This window comes from Diabrotica virgifera, chromosome 5, assembly GCF_917563875.1.
Source record: "Diabrotica virgifera virgifera chromosome 5, PGI_DIABVI_V3a".
Taxonomy (NCBI): domain Eukaryota; kingdom Metazoa; phylum Arthropoda; class Insecta; order Coleoptera; family Chrysomelidae; genus Diabrotica; species Diabrotica virgifera.
In genome coordinates, this window is record NC_065447.1 from 75,323,652 (window position 1) to 75,343,307 (window position 19,656).

Sequence of the window (19,656 nt, forward strand, 5' to 3'; positions counted from 1 at the left end):
GTTAGTTATCTTTATTCCAAAAAATCACAAATTTACAATAAATATAATTTTAACAAAAATATTTGTACAAGAACAATATGTGATTTTAGCCTAAGCGTTGGAACCGTCTAGATCATTCAAATTTATTAAAAATAATTCATCCAGACTATAAAAAACATATTGACCTAACAATTTTTTATTTTTTTTTTAAACTTACATATTGAAAGTGCTTTAATCCCAGTGGGCAAATGGTTGTATACTTTAATACCGGAGTACCATGGACCATTTCGAGTACGTCTATAATTATAATTGGGAAGAATTATATCTTGCATGCGTGTATTGTGACTGTGTATATCAGAAGGTTTTAACAATTCATGTCGTTTTCTATGTATAAGTAGAGACATCTTATAAATATAAATATTAATGAGCGTCATTATTCCATGATCTTTGAAGAGAGGTCTACATGAAGTTCTATTTGTTAAGTTGAATAGTGCTCGAATTGCTCGTTTTTGAGCCTCAAATGTGGATTCTGCTGTACTAGCCGCGCCCCAAAATTCCACACCATATTGCATAATACTTTGAAATTGAGCAAAATAAACTATTTTTGCCACACAAAAATTTGTATTTTGTCTAATTGCTCTTATGGCATATGTAGCTCTGCTGAGGGTTTTATTAAGTTCAGTTATGTGGTAACTCCAATCAAGTTTGCTGTCTATGTTTATGCCTAAAAATTTAATTGTATGACAAGAAGTAATGCTTTCTTGATCTACTTTAATAACAACATCTTCCACATTTTGATACAAATTAAAACGGATACTTTGTGTTTTACTAATATTCAGAACCAATTTATTGGCGAGAAACCAGTCTGATATCTCTTCAACTGTAGTAGCGGCACAGGATGTTAATGTATCAGAACTATCGCCTTTAATTACTATACTCGTATCATCTACAAAAAGTGAAAATGTGGTATTCGGGAAACTAGCTACCAAGTCATTGATATAGATAAGAAACAGTGTTGGTCCTAAAACAGACCCTTGTGGGACTCCACACTGAACTTCTGCGAAATTTGAATAGGATGCTTCACAGCTACTATCAGAATTATTTATTCTAACACACATTTTTCTGTGTGATAGGTATGTCTGAAACCATTTATGTGGTGTACCTCTAATGCCGTAGTAGTAGATCTTGTCCAGTAGTATTTGATGGTCTACGCAATCGAATGCTTTCGATAAATCACAGAAAATACCAAGAGGATGGTGTTTTGCTTCCAAGATTTTATGCACATTTTCGATTAGAGAAAATGCTGCATCTGTAGTACTCATATCAGATCTAAAGCCATATTGAGAAGTTGTTAGAATTTTATGTTTATTTAAAAAAAGAAGTAATTGTTTATTTACTCACCATTCTAATAGTTTTGAAAGGGACGGTAATAGAGACACTCCGCGATAGTTCTCTATATTACACCTATCACCTTTTTTATGTACAAGAATTCATATTATTAATTGAAATTGTCAAATTGACGTATATTTTATACCTACTGTCATTGCAGAAAATGGGATTTCGCAAATGATGTGTTATAAATTGTAAAAATTATTTGTTGCTCCACAATATTGATATGCTATGCAATTATTAAAGTGAATTTAATCAATGGTATTTTGCTTGGAGTACAATGTTTACCTTTTAATAACATAACCTCAATCTTACTTTTTCTTCTTATTCTTTTTTGGGCTATGGCCTTGACAATTATCCAGTAACCAGGACTACTATAATTGGCTAATATAATTAAAAGTGCTAAAAATGTTGCTGGGCTATGAAACCAGGTGTCGCTCTTCCGAGCTTGCACGGTCCCGATATAATCGTCCATCAAATCAACTAATTCGATTTTGTAACTATGAAACGTTTTCGAACCCTGTTTACTCTAAAAGATAATATGCATCCACAGAGACACGTCATACAGTGACAGTGCGTACAGAAGTTGCTGCTGTAGGGCGCAGTATAGAGGAAGACCCGAATCATTATATCCGCCATCTTGCACAGTAGTTGCATATGTGTCCATCCACTTTATGGAAGATTTTGCGAAAAGATCTTGGTTTGCGTGCTCTCTTCCAAAAACTCGTGCAAGAATTAGCTACACGATCACCTAGCTAGGCGTAGAAATCTGTGAATGTGCCCAAAACGATATTGCCGTTGATCTCGATTTTCATAAAAGATTGTTGTTTAGTGAAGCTCACTTTTGGTTAAATGGCCACGTCAATAAACAAAACTGTCGTATTTGAAGTGAAGATAATCCTCAAGTGTATGTTGAGACACCATTACATCCAGAAAATCTGACTGTTTGGTGTGCTTTATGGGCTGATGGAATCATTGGTTTCATCGTGTTTCAGAAACTTAGATGGCCAGTACGTTACAGTCAATGGTCACCGCTATAGAGCCCATGATTACTGATTTTTTCAGTTTTTAATTACAACCATGATGTGCAGGAGCTGTTGTTTCAACAAGACGGTGCAGTATGTCACACAGCTCGTGCCACAATTGATTTATTGAAAGAAACGTTTACTGACTTTTTCTTTCTTCAATTGAACAACTATGATGAGCAGGAGCTGTGCTTTCAAGAAGTCGGCGCAATATGTCACACAGAAACGTTTTGTAACTGCCTAATTTCACGTTTCGGACCCGTAAATTGGCCCCCAAGATCGTGCGATTTAACACCGCTAGACTATTTTCTATGGTGAATATGTGAAGTCGCTAGTCTACGCTGTTAATCCTGAAATGATTGACCACTTGGAGGACAACATTCGCCGCGTTATTGTCGATATACGGCCACAAATGTTGGAAAAAATCATCGAAAAGTGGACCTCTAGATTAGACTAGGTCAGAACGAGCCGTGCCGGTCATATGACAGAAATCATATTTAAATTATAATGCCAAAAGGTTTTCCGAATAAAGTCAATTTCATGTCAATTTATAGTTATTTATGATATAAGTGTTAAAAGTACAATTTTAAGGCACGCATGTGAAAGTTTACAGAATGAGCGAAGCTAATTCTGCAATTCACATGAGTGTCTTAAAAATGTACTTTTTAACACGTATATCATACAATATTTTTTCTACAAACGTTATAAATTTATAAAATACAATATTTTTGTTAATTGCTGAAACCATGAAACCTATGACACAGCATAGAAAACGCAACAGCAGTGACACACTAGTAGGCGGGAAAGTTCGCGCACTATTACGGCGCAGATCGTCGGCCATTTTGTGCGTAGTACCAGACAATGTAGAAAATCGACAGTGTTGCCGATTTGTACATAATTATCAGATTTACTTAACTTTTATGACATTCTGATAATATTAAATATTTTTTAACATAATTTTATACGTATGCCTGTAAGAATTATGTCAATAATTGGGACATAACACAAAATATTGACGATGAATGGCGATTGTATTGTTAATCTTTTGCATAAATTCCAGAAATTATTCAAAAAGAATCTCTCACGAGTAATAAAGTTGGTGACGTCGGCAACACTGATGAACTAACACATCACATCACCACTGACATGTACTACGCGAAAAACGGCGACCCTGTACTTTTCAACTTCAAAGGCGGCATCAGGGAGTGTCCTTGCTGGTTTCGTTTATTATGCTGTGCCTATGACCCGTAAAAGGTAGAACTGGTTGTCTACACTCGAGGGGAATGTCTAAAAATTATTAGCGAAAATATTATACCGTTACATAAACTTGTTTTTTCTACAAACGTGTTAAAAATGCAATAATACAGTTTAAATTAAATTTTAAAAAACTTTTTAAACCACCTTTTTCAAATTGCGCAAGTTGTACTATTAATATTAATCGTAATATTAAAATATAATTTAATAATTATAATATAAATAATAAATAAAATAAATAAATTATATATATTAATAATATAAATAATGAAATGTATTAATAAATGAAATATAAATATTTTGACGTTTCACAATTTGACAATTCACTTTCAACTGCAGTGCCTTAAAAATTTTAAAGCACTAGTGCTTTAAAGTAGCATTTTTAACGCTACTATGGAGTGCTGAAAATTGCATTTTTAACACTTTTGTAGAAAAAAATAATTAATCTTTCTTTTATTCCATTTAAAAGTTATATACCTCTTAAAAGCCACACCAAGTTGTTTTATTTGTATTTTTATGTATTTTACGTTATGTTCCACATGCTCAGAAGAGATAGAACTGTCATTTACTATATCATCCTATTAGAGGTAAAACTCACTAAGTGCACTTTTTTGACATTTTGACATTTTCATCAATCTGTACTGCCCAGCCGTGGAAAAGGCACCAAGTGCTTAAAGCTGTCCAATTGCTGAGATTATTATGGTACAATTCACTATAGATTTTTAGAGAAAAAAAAAGAGCAATCAGCCGTGCGATGGATGACCGAAGTTATCTTTAACGTTTGAGTTAGTTAAGATTATTCTCAGGTATAACGATGCCCATATTAGGTCTGGATCCCGCGTATGAAAAAAAAATTTATTAATAGCAAGCTGAAAATTTGTTAATAGCTTAAGGGTGTCTAGTCGGACAAACTTTGATATATGGGAACACTGGAACAGGGGAAGTTTTAAATGTGGAACAGGTTAAAAATTTGGAACGGTCAGACCACGAAAACGGCACATGAATTTTGTCCGACAGGACAGACTTAAACTCTCCGAACAGAGATTAAACTCTCATGCAAAAATCAGACTGCTATTTATCACCAAATGGGCGTTTTAATGAGTGGAACATGTAGAATATGTCAAATGATAGAATTATGACAGGTGATAAATAGCAGTCTGATTTTTGCATGAGAGTTTAATCTCTGTTCGGAGAGTTTAAGTCTATTCTGTCGGACAAAATAAATGTGCCGTTTTCGTGGTCTGACCGTTCCAAATTTTTAACCTGTTCCACAATTAAAACTGCTACTGTTCCAGTGTTCCAATATATCAAAGTTTATCCGACTAGACACCCTTAAGCTCTTAACAAATTTTCAGCTTGCTATTTCAACTTTTTTTTCATACGCGGGATCCAGACCTATATATCTATATAGGTAAAATTCGGTGTGATGTATTCTTCACAGTTATGAGATAGTTATTTCTTCAACGTTATATTAGAAATAACATTTGAGGAACAAAGTTTGAAGTAACAAAGAGAACCTTATATAGAAATAGTACAAGTTGGAGTGAGCGCGAGAGATTGTTCGGAACATGCTACAGGATGGGTAGATGACCGTAAAAGTAAATACCCATCGTCGGCCACCGCCGATGACCGAACAGAAAACAGCTGTTCGGGCTCGGTGGTGTTTCAAACGGTAGATAGAAACAGGGTTGCCAGATTGGTGTATTTTCCCACAATTTTGGGGTAATTTGAAAGCTTCTAGGGAAATTTTTCTAAGCAGAAATTGTAGTGGGATTTTTTGGGGCGGAAAATTATGGAGAACTATGGAAATGGATTATAGAACTGTATATTAAACTCCCATATAATCGAAGACGATAGGAACTATGAATTATTTCCAGGGCCCTCTTTGATAAGTAGTATAATTTTGGTTTGCTGTTCTCTTCATTTGACTACTAATTTATTAAAATGCGGCAAAATTTAAATTTGGGGTGTTTGAGCTTCATTTTGAGGGAATTTCAGTTTCTAAGTGGGGGATTTATAAAATATCACCTGGCAACTCTGGATAGACAGCTCAGTAGGTACTTAAAATAAAATTTCAACTTATATCTCTTGATTTGATTTTTGTATAATTTTTAAAATTGTATTACTCTTCTATACGTCATTTCATCGATTGTCAATTGTTTCGAGCTTCTGTCATATATTGTATAATCTGTGTGTAATATTAATATGAACGGAGTATCCGACATATGACAGAATCTCGAAACAAATGACTGTGAATGAAAATCCCTATTCTTAATTATTAAATTATTAGCTTTTAAATTCACTTGATTTCTGTCTAAAAACAAGTCAAAAGATGAACCTAACCTTACATAACTACTACAGTTATCTCATAACTTGAGGTTTAACGTCGTGTTATAAAGCGACAGTTGATATATCAGATAAATCAAGAACTGCCAAGAAATAACGCAAGTAGTTAAGTTAAATATGATACATCACACCAATTCGAGGATTATAACTTAACTACAGGATAACTTTACGTTAAAGATAACTTCGGTCATCCATCACACGGCTGAATATTGGTCCGTGATTCGATTCTTGTTTTTGGAAGGGAAATCGCGCAGCGAAATCAAAGAGCGCTTGGGTGCTGTGTACGGTCACCCTTCTTCTTCGATGGCGACTGACAAACATTGGTTTATTGAGTTTCAACGTGGTCGCACGTCGGTTTTTGATAAGTCACCCCCAGGTGCTCCGAAAACAGCTACCACGGAGAATAACATGAAAAAATCTACGATCGCCTATTTTACAGACCATCGACTGAAGTTTCGCGAGATAGCCGAGACAGTAGGCTTCCCAAGACATCGCGTAATTCATCCCCTGAATGAAATTTTGGATATGAAAAAGCTGTCGGATGCCTCGTTTCTTCGCCCAGGACAACAAGCGCCACCGTGAATCTAGTTCAGAGTAATGTCTGAGGCTGCTTAACCCATTAGCGCCCACTGTACTCATTTAAGTACAGCTACTATTTGGACATACTAGTGCCATATACAATAAAATAGTTGCAATTCTTAGAAATTACAGGAAACTAAATACCCTTAAGACGACAACCTTAACAGATTTCGTTGAATGATTCAGCTGGTTTGTTAGTTTTGATTCATTGTTTATGAAGTCAACACGTGCGTTTTTTATTTTCTCGGCATCAACTTTGTAAATTTACAGTAAGTTTATCTCATTTACTTCTTTTTACCATCAAATGGTTTATTTATTCGTTTATAATAAGTTTAGTAAAGGGCTTATCTCATGAAATTTTCAGAATTTTATTTATAACGTGATTTATCTGTTGTTAAAATTAGGTGTATTCGTATGAGTACAATGGACGTATGGGAGTATTTTTGATATTTTGGCATATGTCATCTGTATATAATTTTGAGAGTACATATTGGTGTTCGAAATTTCTATGAAAAGAAATACGAAGGTTTAACTTCAGCTTTAGAATATATTTTTGTGCTTCTAATTCTCGATCTGAGGTGGATATGGTTATTATTTCTCCAGACCCTGAGAATTGATAAGACATTGAGGATGATAACCTTATAGAAGGAAATTTGACACTACCTATAGACGTTGTAGAAGAAATTGAAGTTCGTTGCTTTTCAGATGAAGACTAACGAAGACTTAGAAGATGTACCTTTGACACTGCGGTTAAAAAGATTATGAGAACAAAAGTGTTTAGGCCCGCAAGGGACAAAAACTTGTACAAATAATAATATGGCAGTCACGTCAGGGCGGAATGAGCGGTTTGAAATCATTAAACATGAATTACAAGACTTAAATGAAGTTTATTTATGTTATATGTAATGCCAAATCAATGTTTATGGAATCTAGACCTTCCGAAAATATTCTGCCTACTGTACCTACTGTTAGGAAACTTGAAAGACGACTCTTTGAATTTGAGAGAGACTGTTTTAAAGCTTTTCATTTAAATTATTTTTTTATGTTACATTATTTGTTAAGGTGCTGTAGTGCCCAGTGTGCTCATTCGGGTACATATCTATATCTAAGTAATTCTATTTTTTTTTCAAATATGGTTACATTTGAAGTTTTGTTACAAATAATATTACCAATGCAATTACTAATGCAATATTCTTCTTCTTCTACGGCACTACAGCCCAAATTGAGCCTTGGCCTCCTTTATTTTTTGCCTCCACCCTTGCCTGTCTGTGGCTGCTCTTCTCCATACACTGACTCCTAAAAGGGCTTGTGCGTCGCTGGTTACTGTGTCTTCCCAGCGCTTTCGTGGCTTCCCAACCGGTCTCTTTCCTTGCATTCTAGCATTCAGTGCTCGTTTTGGTAGCCTATCCTCTCCCATTCTTATCACATGTCCGGCCCATTGCAATCTTTGTATTCTAATGAAGTCTGACAGGGGCGTTTCCTTATAAAGTTGATAAAGCTCGTTGTTGTATCGACTTCTGAAGATTCCGTTTTCCCTCACAGGTCCTAGTATTCTCCTAAGTACTTTCCTTTCGAATGTGTCGAGTTTGTTTTTGGATGTTTCTTTCAGGACCCAGGCTTCACTGCCATAGCATGTTATTGGTCGAATTAAGGTTTTATAGATTCTCATCTTTGTATTTCGGTGGACACTTTTAGACCGAAATATATGGGAGGGGGCAAAATAAGCTCTGTTTGCCTGCGTTATTCTCTTCCGTATTTCTCCATCTTCTGATCCGTCGGCATATATTTCTACTCCCAGGTATGTAAACTTTTCAACCGTTTCAATGTCATCTTCATGTATAATGTTTTCTGGGACTATATTTCTTCTCGTCTGAGTCATTATTTTTTTTCTGTGTTAATTTCCAGACCTAGCATTTTTGTTTGTGTTTTTAACTTTGCATATGTTTCCTGTGCTCCTGTTGATGTTCTACTCATAATATTAATATCATCAGCATAAGCGGCCAGTTGAACCGTTCGGTTGGTCAGTAGATTTCCTCGTCCAGTTTGCATTTGCCTAACTGCATACTCCTGTGCCAGGTTAAACAATGTTGGGGCCAGCCCATCTTCCTGCTTTAGTCCCTGCGAAATGTTGAAAAAGTCTGTCCGGTGGTTTTGTATTCGTACACATGCCTGAGTTTCATCTATTGTGGCTTCAATGAGTCTTATTAGCTTGTGTGGTATTGCCAATTCAGCCAATACATAGTATAGTTTGTTCCTTTTGACTGAGTCGTATGCCTGTTTGAAGTCTACAAACACGTTGTGAACATCAACATGATTCCCATGATTTGCTCAAGATCTGTTTGACTGTAAATATTTGATTAAGTGGCGAAGACCACATGATTCTACACATGCATGTGCCAATATTCTATTATGCAAAATAGAGTGCCTCATATTAGATAAGCAGAATAGCGTGCATCTATTAGATATGCCGACAAAGCAGTAGTTTTTGCAAATAGCTTAGATGATTTGCAAAGAATAATCTCCAGATCACATATGAGTAGAGAAAATGGAGTTGTTCTCAATACGAAAAGAAAAAACAAAGTACATACATGGTAGTAGGTAAACGCAAACGCGAAATATTAATTACAATCTATGGAAAAAGAGGGTTTATGTTATCTTCGACTATTTGTACGTTAAATTTTGCTGATTTTGGTTAGATGCATCTATGTCGTGTTAACTAACGACGTATCAGGATACTTCAGTAGCAATGGCGGAACATTCCCCTTGGGGGGGGGGCGACTTCCAATAAGACACCAACTCAAAAATATATAAAATAGATAAAACCAAACTACATAAAAGACATAGGTAATAACATGTGCAATAAGTTCCCTTTATTTTCCTAACTGTTGAGTTAATTGGGTTGAATTTGTCTAACTGTAGTAAGTTGCATGTAAGCTAACATATTTTAACGTGTAATAATTATGTTTCAACAATTTTTTCTTTAAATCTGGACCGTGTTACGAGGGGAATTCCCCTATTCCCCCCCTAAATACGCCACTGTTCAGTAGTTTTTTAAAGAAAAGTTGGAACTGCAGCTATGCTGATATGGGATAAGTGTGAAGCATTCATGAAAACATGATAATTGTTATGTCACTCTAGCAGCACATTTTCTCTCGCACTTCTTCAGTTTTCTGAGGACTTTTCTGAGGTTTTCTGAAGACTAAAATATGATGCATCTATTTTTGACCACGAATTCATATGCAACACGTAAATATGCATGAAAAAAATGAGTATTCTTTCATTAATAGATATTTTCATCCACTTGACCGTGAATTAGTGTACTAACTTAAACCTAGTACCTGAATTTAACAACTTCAGAAGGCTGTAGCTCGAGAATAATAGTTTTTCAGACCTAGGTGCCATGGACTTTTTTAATCTACTCACTAAGGACTATCATTGACCAAAGTTTCGTTAAATTTGACCGGGACCACTTTTCCATAAGGGGTGTTGCGGGGTCCTTTCAGTCGAATGAGGCGTTCATCGCTGCCCTGGAAGCCTACTTTGCAGATCTCGAGAAAACTATTTTTCAGACGGGTTAAAGCAGTTAGAGCATCGCTGGGTCGAGTGTATTGAGCTAAAAGGAGACAATATTGAAAAATAAATCTCCACTTTTCCAAAAGTTTCGTTATTCTTTTTGTGTCTAAGTACTTATCGGACCGCTATGCTATTTATTACGTTATTGGGACCGTGCAAGTTCGGAACAGCGACACCTGGTTTCATAGCTCAGCAAGATTTTTAGCACTTTTAATTATATTGGCCAATTATATTAGTCCTGGTTACTGGGTAATTGTTAAGGCCATATCCCAAAAAAGAATAAGAAGAAAAAGTAATATTGAGGTTATGTTATTAAAAGGTAAACATTGTACTTATGTAGTAAATAAAATTAATTATTAAAATGCAGTACTACGAGCAAAATACAATTAATTAAATTCACTTTAATAATTGTATATCATATCAATATTGTGGAGCAACATATAATTTACAGTGGGTATGAAGTATACGTCAATTTGACAATATGAATTATTTAAGAAATATGTTAAGAAAGTTGCAAGATTTTTCCGCTACTAGCGCACGATCGTTTCTCGTATCCCCTCTAAGTACTTGCACACAGCGAATTGTCATAAAAATTTTTTGTTCAAAAAAAATTCATAGCCGAATCCTCTTGTTCAAATAAGATTAAAAATATATACCTAAATCCAAACAGAAAATAGTAAATAATATAAAAACATGTTGTTAATAAAAAAAATTGTCTCGACCTAGCCAAATCCTTTTGTTTTAAATGAGATTACAAATAAATAATTTAATACGAACATAAAGTAGTAAACAATACTAAAAAAAATATCCTTTGTTTGCGTGTTGGCGCGAAATTATATCAATAAGCAAACCCCTTTGTATGGATGTAATTGTAGAAAAATAATAACAAACTTAGACAAACAATTTTGTTTTTTTTTTAATTAAGTACAGTAAGTACCACTTAACCAAATATATTTTGATCATCACATTTGTACACATATCAAACACAACGATAGCTTAATTTTTTTACACTTTTCTGTGAGTTCAGAGATTAAGTGAAGCACAACGTGGTTTAACTAGATTTATTTAACTCAAAAACTCATTGCAATTAAGTACTAATCACAATAATAGGGAACTTGCATAAAATTTTAAACTCGAAAAAAATGTTATAAATCACAAAACAGAACATAATTTGAAACATGTATCAAAGATAAAAGAATTGTTTTTGTGTTCCGTTTGGCCCCTAAAGACGATTCTAAATTCAAATTATAGCAGCTAGCCCAAAACGCGTCGTGACGTCATATAGTTGTATGTTTACATTCTGCACCAACAAAGTAAACAAAACTGTATATCATTTTAAATTAGACATAAACGTCAGTAGAAAATACAGCTATGTGACGTCACAAGTGTTTTTGATCGTTTGAACGATTTTAAATACATAGAAAACTTGTACTTTTACAAAATGGCACTAAACAACACTTATAGTGTTTTCTTTTATTTTCCATAGTAAACCTTCTTTTCTTTTCTTTCCTTTCCTTCAAAAACTGTATCAAACTCCAATTTCAACAAACTGGTATATATTATTACAATGACATACGATAAAATGTCATTAGAATATAAATATTTTTCCCTTATTCCACGACGATGAGCTGGCCAAATACCCAAGTAGGTGGATGCCAATAAACGAAAGGAGAAGAAGAAAAATATACCTAAATACATATAACCATAAATATAAACATAAAGTACAACTATGTGACGTCACGGGTCGTTAGAACTATGTTTAATCACAGAAGATTTTAAATTTGTACTTCTGAGTTATTATGAGTTTTTGAAGCGTGAAATTTGGAAAATCTCATTTTTAAACAAAACTGAACATTATTATGTAATAAAAGAAATGTGCAAGTTCCCTATTATTGCTTACAAAACAATTCGCACTAATATGTATAATCGCCAATACAAATCTAAGGCCGCCTCCAGTGGCCTTATATAAAGAGATCGCAATGTTCTTTTGACAAAAATCTCTCAGAAAAAAATTGTTCGAATCATTGCCCACTCAAATAAAAAACCCACCTTTTTCGTCAGATTTTTTACAAACTCTGAAAATAAATTCACAGGTACTCTCTGGAATGGTATTAGTATTGATGTTTAGCGGTTAGCAATTAGTACTGTTCCCATCTGTCTAAAGTACTGTTCGAGATGCTGTAAAAGCGAACATCTCAGCACAGAATGCACTCAAAACGTCATCACTTGCCCATACTGTAGATAACACAAATCGACTCTCAAATGTCCCAACGGCCAAGGAAATCATCCGGTATTCTGACCTAGATGCCCTAAGAGAAAAGCTACTCCAACAAACACTAAACATACCTAATCAGATCCCACAGCACTACCTTTCCTCTGACATGAAATCCCTAATCCACTTCACATCCATTATCGTACTTAATTTCTTTCTTAAAAAGAGCAACGACGTAGCCTTCTATCTTAATGAAATTAATGTCAACCCTACAATATATAGATATGCTCTATCCACATCCGCTTTCAACAATACCGTTAACCAAATATTTACACAACTACGTACATAAAACACACACTACAACACGTACATACTCTAACTCTACCTAACACCCTGAGAACAACTAACAAGAACACAAATATAAACACACCAAAACAACATTACCAAACATACACAGTCAATATACATACAGAAACATAACTAATATACCAGGTGGTGAATCATCAAACGAGCCATAGAAATCCTGCTTCCCTAATTATTTTACATCAAAACTCATGAGAAAGTATTTGTAGAGGACTGAAATCTACATTGAAAACAAATATTAAAATTGTTCTATGAATTAAGTAAACTTATTCCAAAATTTTGGAAAAATAAAATACATTTGCCACAGTATTTGTGTCAAAGTTAGGCCACACGTAGTGCGGATTGGGATCTAACTGTACCTGTACAAACTCCGTGCTCCGTGCACACTCTAAAGAAATTCCATCCCAAATAGTAATAGATCCATTTTCCATGTTCCTTGCAAGTCATAGTACAGCCATCTGAATAAGATAAGGGAAACCTAGACGGATACGTGAATAAACAGTTTCACCATTGTGCTGATATTGATTCGCGCATACTCAGCCACTAACGCAATTGGTGTTAGTGCAATTTAGCTGTAGAACGCCTGGTGTAGAAGAGACTTCCATAATTCACGTGGGTTGGATACAGGCAATAAATGTCTAGAGGGTTTTTACGGAAACCGTCTGTTATAAAGTGATGCGGTGGTACTATAACCAATTATTGTCTTATTGTATTTTTTTATTTATTCATGGTGCCCATTCCAGAATTCTGTCGCCCTGTACCAGCTTGTACAAATGTAAAAAATGGGTACCATAGGTTTTTAAAGTCTCCATGAAACAGTCCCCTTGTATGTAGGTGTCCCTTAACTGACGCATGTCCAAAAGGGAAGTCTATTATGATAGTTTTGAGTTGATTCCTGTTTGTTTTCGGCACTGCTTAATCCCTATTAGAGCATGTCTGTTCAATGCACATTTTGCCATGTGCTCGACAGATTTTTTACTACTGCTAAAGCAGGCTTTTGAATCCAAGTTTTTTGCAGCTAGGTCTTTAACTGCCGTGTATTCCCTGATGACCTGGAACTCATCAGTGTAACACTGTCATGTTGTGCCAGTATCTGAAGTTCTTCTCGATATTCTCATATTAGCCTACACCGTATTTCAGACATGCGATTCAGCGTACAAGGATAGGGCCATGTAAACTAAATGAGAAGTGTCTTGATAACGTTGCCGCTCTTCAGGGCAGCGGCCGTAAAATGTAGTATTAAGCAGGTACTTGTAGAGGATTATCGCTGTTAACTGCTGTGAAATACGGAAGGAGGATTTATTTATGATAATTCAGAGAATGGGCGAAATGTGGCAAACCCGCTTGCAATATACAACTACACCGATTCTAACGTTTGAAATGCACTGTAGGTAGAGTCTACCTTAGGGCTCCTAAGAGACCCCATAGCCGCTTGACTAACAGTCCATATATTGATCCGCTTAAGTTCAAAAGCCCTCATGTTGATTTCTGTGACGGAATGCAAGTGATTCACTTTGAAGTCACCACTCGACTTGAATTTTAGTCTTGATAATAATTATTAAGTTTCATGCTTAACTAAAATATGTGGTATTACATTAGTATATTTTTCCAGATGTGGCAGTTTGCACCTAACAGCGTTCATTACTTACTCAGCCTTTGGCAGCGGATGGTAGCTTCAGTTCCCTACGTGAAGGCGACTGAACCTCACTTACTAGAAACCTACACTCCTGAAGTAACCAATGCTTACATCACCTCTCGCCTTGAGTCCGTCACGGTCGTAGTGCGCGAGGGACTCGAGGACCCGCTGGACGATTTGGGAATGGTGCAGCAGCAATTAGAACAACTCTCAGTGATAGGAAGGTGTGAATACCAAAAGACTTGTATGCTGTTAGTGCAGTTATTTGATCAGGCTGTGAGAAGGTATTCCGAATTATTGGGAAACCCTAGTCAGACGTTAGAAATAACTATTCACGAAGGTAAGTTTATTGGAATTATGCTTAACTTTGTTTCTGCTGTTTAAAATAAACTGATCAGGCTTCCGGGTTGAACTGCGTCGATATTCACTAAGCCGAGCTCTCGACGTCCTCTCTAACGTCATCTTCAGGACTTCCGAGGTCTCATTCTTCTGAGCCCCCAGACACTTGTTCGCTGGGCTCTGCAATACTGCTGTTTTGGATAGAGGACCATTCATTTATACCGTCGATGATGAGTGGCGCTGGGTGGGGGTTGGCGCCCAAATTTTTGACGGCGGGATTTGGATTGGTAGATGGAGCGGCCGATGTTTTCTTTAGGAGGGGTCTTCGTGTTGAAGGTAACCGGGTACCGTGATCTCTTTTGTTTAGACAATTTGACCATTCTTCGATCTCTATGGCTTCTCGCCTAATTCATGGTTTATAGAAGCGGGTGGGGGCTATGATTCTGGAGTGTTAAAAGTCAATTTTGTGCCTGTATTAAGATGGAGACCACCTCCACATCTACAAGTTATTCACAAGAATAATAACAAAGAGACTGGAAACAAAATTAGATTTTTACCAACCTAGAGAACAGGCATGTTTTAGGAAAAACTTTGGCGCTAACGACCACCTACACTGCATAAAAGGAATTATAGAAAAATCTATCGAATACAACCGACCATTGGTCCTGGCTTTCGTAGACTTTCGGAAAGCATTTGATACGATAGAAATTAACAGCATAATGAGAGCGTTGGAGGAAAGTCGTATAGATTATCGGTACTCGAAACTGATAACGAACATATACAATAATGCCACCATGACCATCTGATTACACAAAGATACCAAATCTATAAATATCAAAAGAGGAATTAGACAGGGAGACACGTTTTCTCTCAAACTCTTTACGGCATTACATGCTTTCAAACAATTGGAGTGGGACGCCAACGCATACACCTACGATTCGCAGACGACGTAGTTCTTATAACAGACAACTTAGAAGAGATTAGAACTATGCTTACTGAGTTAGATGCCTCCTGTAAGAAAGTTGATTTAAACATAAATTTTGGAAATACACAATACATGACAAACCTGGTACCAAACGAAAATCCAAAAGTCGACGTCAACGCAATAGCATTAGTTCATAAATATAAATACTTAGGGCATGAAATCCAAATTTCCAGGGAAAATCAAACTGCCGAATTACATAGAAGGATCACCTTAGCATGGGCCGCATATGGAGCTCTATCAGACATCTTCAAGAGCAACTTGCCAAATTATTTGAAAAAGAAGAGTTTCGACCAATGTGTGCTTCCAGTCATGACTTACGGCGCCGAAACATCATCATTAACCCAGGCCACAGCAACCAAACTTAGAGTGGCCCAAAGAAGAATGGAACGGTCACTACTTGGACTGACTCTCAGAGACAGGGTTAGAAACGAAGAAATCAGAAGAAGGACAGGCGTCACAGATGTCATAGAGCGAGTAGCATGGCTGAAGTGGAATTGGGCGGGCCATGTAGCCAGAATGAAGGGGGGGAGGTGGACCCAAAAAATTACAGTGTAGAAACCTAGAGCAGACAGAAGAAGTGAAGGTAGACCACTTACACGATGGACAGACGACGTCAAAAGGATTGCTGGGAATTGGTTACAGGAAGCCCAAGATCGACAAAACTGGAAGAAATTAGGGGAGGCCTATGTTCAACTTTGGATGCAGAAGACTGGATGATGATGATGAAGATGGTGTTGGCTTAAAGCTGAAATTGAATCGGAATTGCGAACAAATATGGAATATTTATAAATCATATTTGGGCGCCTACGATTGGTTTGGCCTATGTAAGATCGGGGCATTCTGCACAAGGAATTTCATAAACTGTGTGTTGTCCATTTAGGATGTTGTCTTTGGTTAGACTAGAGATGAAAGTTTTTTGGGGGGTAAATATTGTCTTTATTCCTCGTGATTTGAGAATTTTGTGGATTTTTTCAGTAACACCTTTAATGTAAGGAAGAAAAAGCTTTCGTATGATCAGGATCTGCATCTTTGGGTTGTTGAGCGGGAGATTGAAATTTATGGAAACGTCACATCTTTGCTATTTATTTTTAAATAAATATTTTATTTTATTTTCTTTAATATTTCATTAATAATTATCTTCTGTATTCGTTTTAACTTGTTTTTTCGTTAAAAACTGGTTTGGCGCCCGTTCTATAGGCAACTCTCTTTTCATCTAACATCTAAGTCATCATACTGAACGTACTCCGTATATCCTTACTCTCTAGATATCTGTCTTTTAATACGGAACATGGTTGATATCGATATGATTTTCGCGGTAACTGTTTTGGGTTAGGGCTTGTTTTAAAGAAGAGAGCTCAGTAAATCTACTTGCATCATCGCAAAGGCGTATTGATCTGGAGGCAAGGGTATTAATGATTGAATTAGTTTGTAAAGATGGGTGATGATAGTTTGCATGCACATAGCTGCTGGTATGGGTGGGTTTTCGGTAAACAGAGTCATGAAAACCTTGGGATTGGTTTTTCTTTATGAGCACGTCGAGAAACGGTAGTGATGAATCAGTTTCCATCTTCATCGTAATGGGTTTAAATAGACACCAGAGCATCCCTGCCGTAATGAGAAATGACGAATGTATCGTCAATAAATCGTAGCCAACATGTGGGTTTGAGCATAGATGTGGATAGTTCTCAGGGCTCAAAGTCTTCCATAATGATATTGGCAATTACTGGAGAGAGTGGGGAGCCCATTGGGGTACCATTTATTTGTTTGTATACCTAATTTATTTTGAAAGATGACAGTGATGACATTCCATTTTTAATGAAGGATAAGTGGTCTTACTGGATACTGTATTAAGGGTTTCCTCTATAGGAATGGTTGTAAAAAGTGAAACAATGTCGAAACTTACTAGAATGTCTGAGGATGAGAAGTTCGATGAAATGAAAAGAATTTTTGACGAAATATGAAGCGTTTTGGACAGGTATTTTGTCAATGGCTGTGTAAGGCAGTTGTATGCACTAACAATGAGGTGGAGAGGAATATCGGATTTGTGAGTTTGGGTAGGTCATATAGTCGAGGTGTTCTAGAAGACTTTTCACGAGGAATTAAAGTTTGTTTTACGTCAACAGGAAGAGAGGTTTTATTGATAATGGTTTTTGTTGTTTTTTCCAGATAGGTTGTAGGATTATTTCGCCGCCGCCTACAAAAAGTATAACTCCGAAAAATGCCGTTAAGAGTATAACTCTTAATGAACGCCGCGAAAAATATTATTTTCGATTATATGATCGTAAAAATTATAATCCCTAATAAAGTGTTAGCGAAAAAAAAATAGTTTTTGAGGAGTATCAGCAAACAACACCATTTCTGTTTGTGGGTCCACGAAAATCATAATTACTAAAAAGTTCTCATTGAAAATAATTATTCTTCGATCAATAACATTGAAAAAAAAATATTTCTAATTCTGTATTCATGAAGATTATAGCTCCTAATAATGCGCGGTGAAAAGTATGATCCTGAATGAATGAGAGCGAAAAATATTTTTCTGTTCTATACTTTCGAAGACCATAACTTTGTAACGGGTAGGTCTTTCAAGGACGACAAACTCAGTAAAACACAGGTTAAAAATTGAAGTAAATATATTTAAGATAATTATATTATTATACAGTTTAAAACAAATAAAATAAAATACAATTCCATCTTCTGCAAAGGAAAACCAATATTAAACTTTATTACAGTCATCCGATCATAATAGCAACATTAAAATAATACGATAAACAATATATACAATAAAAATTTCGCTACGTTAAATCAACATAGCCGGAGTCACCGCATTTCAGCTCAATGCGGGACGGTTGAACAGCGACACGCGGTCGCTCGTTCCTCACTACTACCGCCCACTGCGATAACGGTCATGGCAAGACTCCTCGTCACTACTGTGGCGTCCGCCTAGGCATAGTCCCACCTCACATACGGTACATCTTTTGCCAAGCCAGATAATGCTAGTTCAATACGCTAGCAGCAGCTGTCGAGCCATGGCCAGTTCAATACGCTAGCCACGACTGATTTTCTCATTCTCCTAGCTCGCCTTAAATATGCTCTCGATGCCCTCTCCTTCGGTTTCCTCCAGCGGTGCTATGCGCCAACGCTGACACTCCTCCGGTCGTCTCTGGTAGAGCAGCTCATCGCTTGGCGAGGTATCATATCGTTACAACTTCTATTAATACGGTGTGGTGATAAGAAAAAGTTCACAATAATTACCTGTAAAAAGAATTATTTCTGATTGTTTCCACGAAAATTAATATTACTAAAAATTTCTCGGCCAAAATAATTACTCTTCGATGAATGACAGCAAAAAAATCATTTCTATTTCTATGTTTGCGAAGATTATGAATCCTTAAAATGCGCGGCGAAAAGAATAACCCTAAATAAGCGACGGCAAATTCTATTTTCGTAGCTACTCTACTGGAATAGCTATTTGTATAACAAGGGAGGAAAGTGCTACTTTTCCTCCCGAGAATGAAGTTTACTGCCCGACGCGTAGCGGAGGGCAGTAATCATTCAAGGGAGGAAAAGGCACTTTACTCCCATGTTATACATATGGTTTTTCCGCCTTCCTCAAATTAATAACAAGTCATTTTTCATTTTTACTTAATTTATTTATGTAACTAACCAACAAAATTTATTAAAACTAAAACTAACAAGTAGGTACAATATAACTGTCAACTGTCAAATATAAGTCAAATTATTAATGTAAACATTGTTAAATCAAAATAACAATTTACTGCTTTTTACCATTCTGCAAAATACAGGGTGTTTTATAAATAAACGTTAAAATGTATAGATACTTACGTAATAGAAAATAGATATTGTACAGGGCGTCAATAAGTTATGTTTCATGAATTAAATACCATGAAGTCACTTTTACTTTTCCTTCCTAGGGAGGAAAAATATTTTCCTCCAAAGTACAACTTTACTCCCTACA

General features: G+C 36.0%; 1 protein-coding gene across 2 annotated transcripts in view; it reads left to right on the forward strand.

Moving 5' to 3' along the window:
• The window catches only part of LOC114326683 (exportin-7), a 141,738-nt gene that overhangs the window by 37,938 nt on the left and 84,144 nt on the right, over positions 1 to 19,656 (forward strand). For both annotated transcript variants that reach the window (XM_028275091.2, XM_028275092.2), the window contains exon 5: positions 14,333 to 14,696. In XM_028275091.2, coding sequence (XP_028130892.1) covers positions 14,333 to 14,696 — 364 coding nt within the window. The remainder of the gene's footprint in view (positions 1 to 14,332; positions 14,697 to 19,656) is intronic.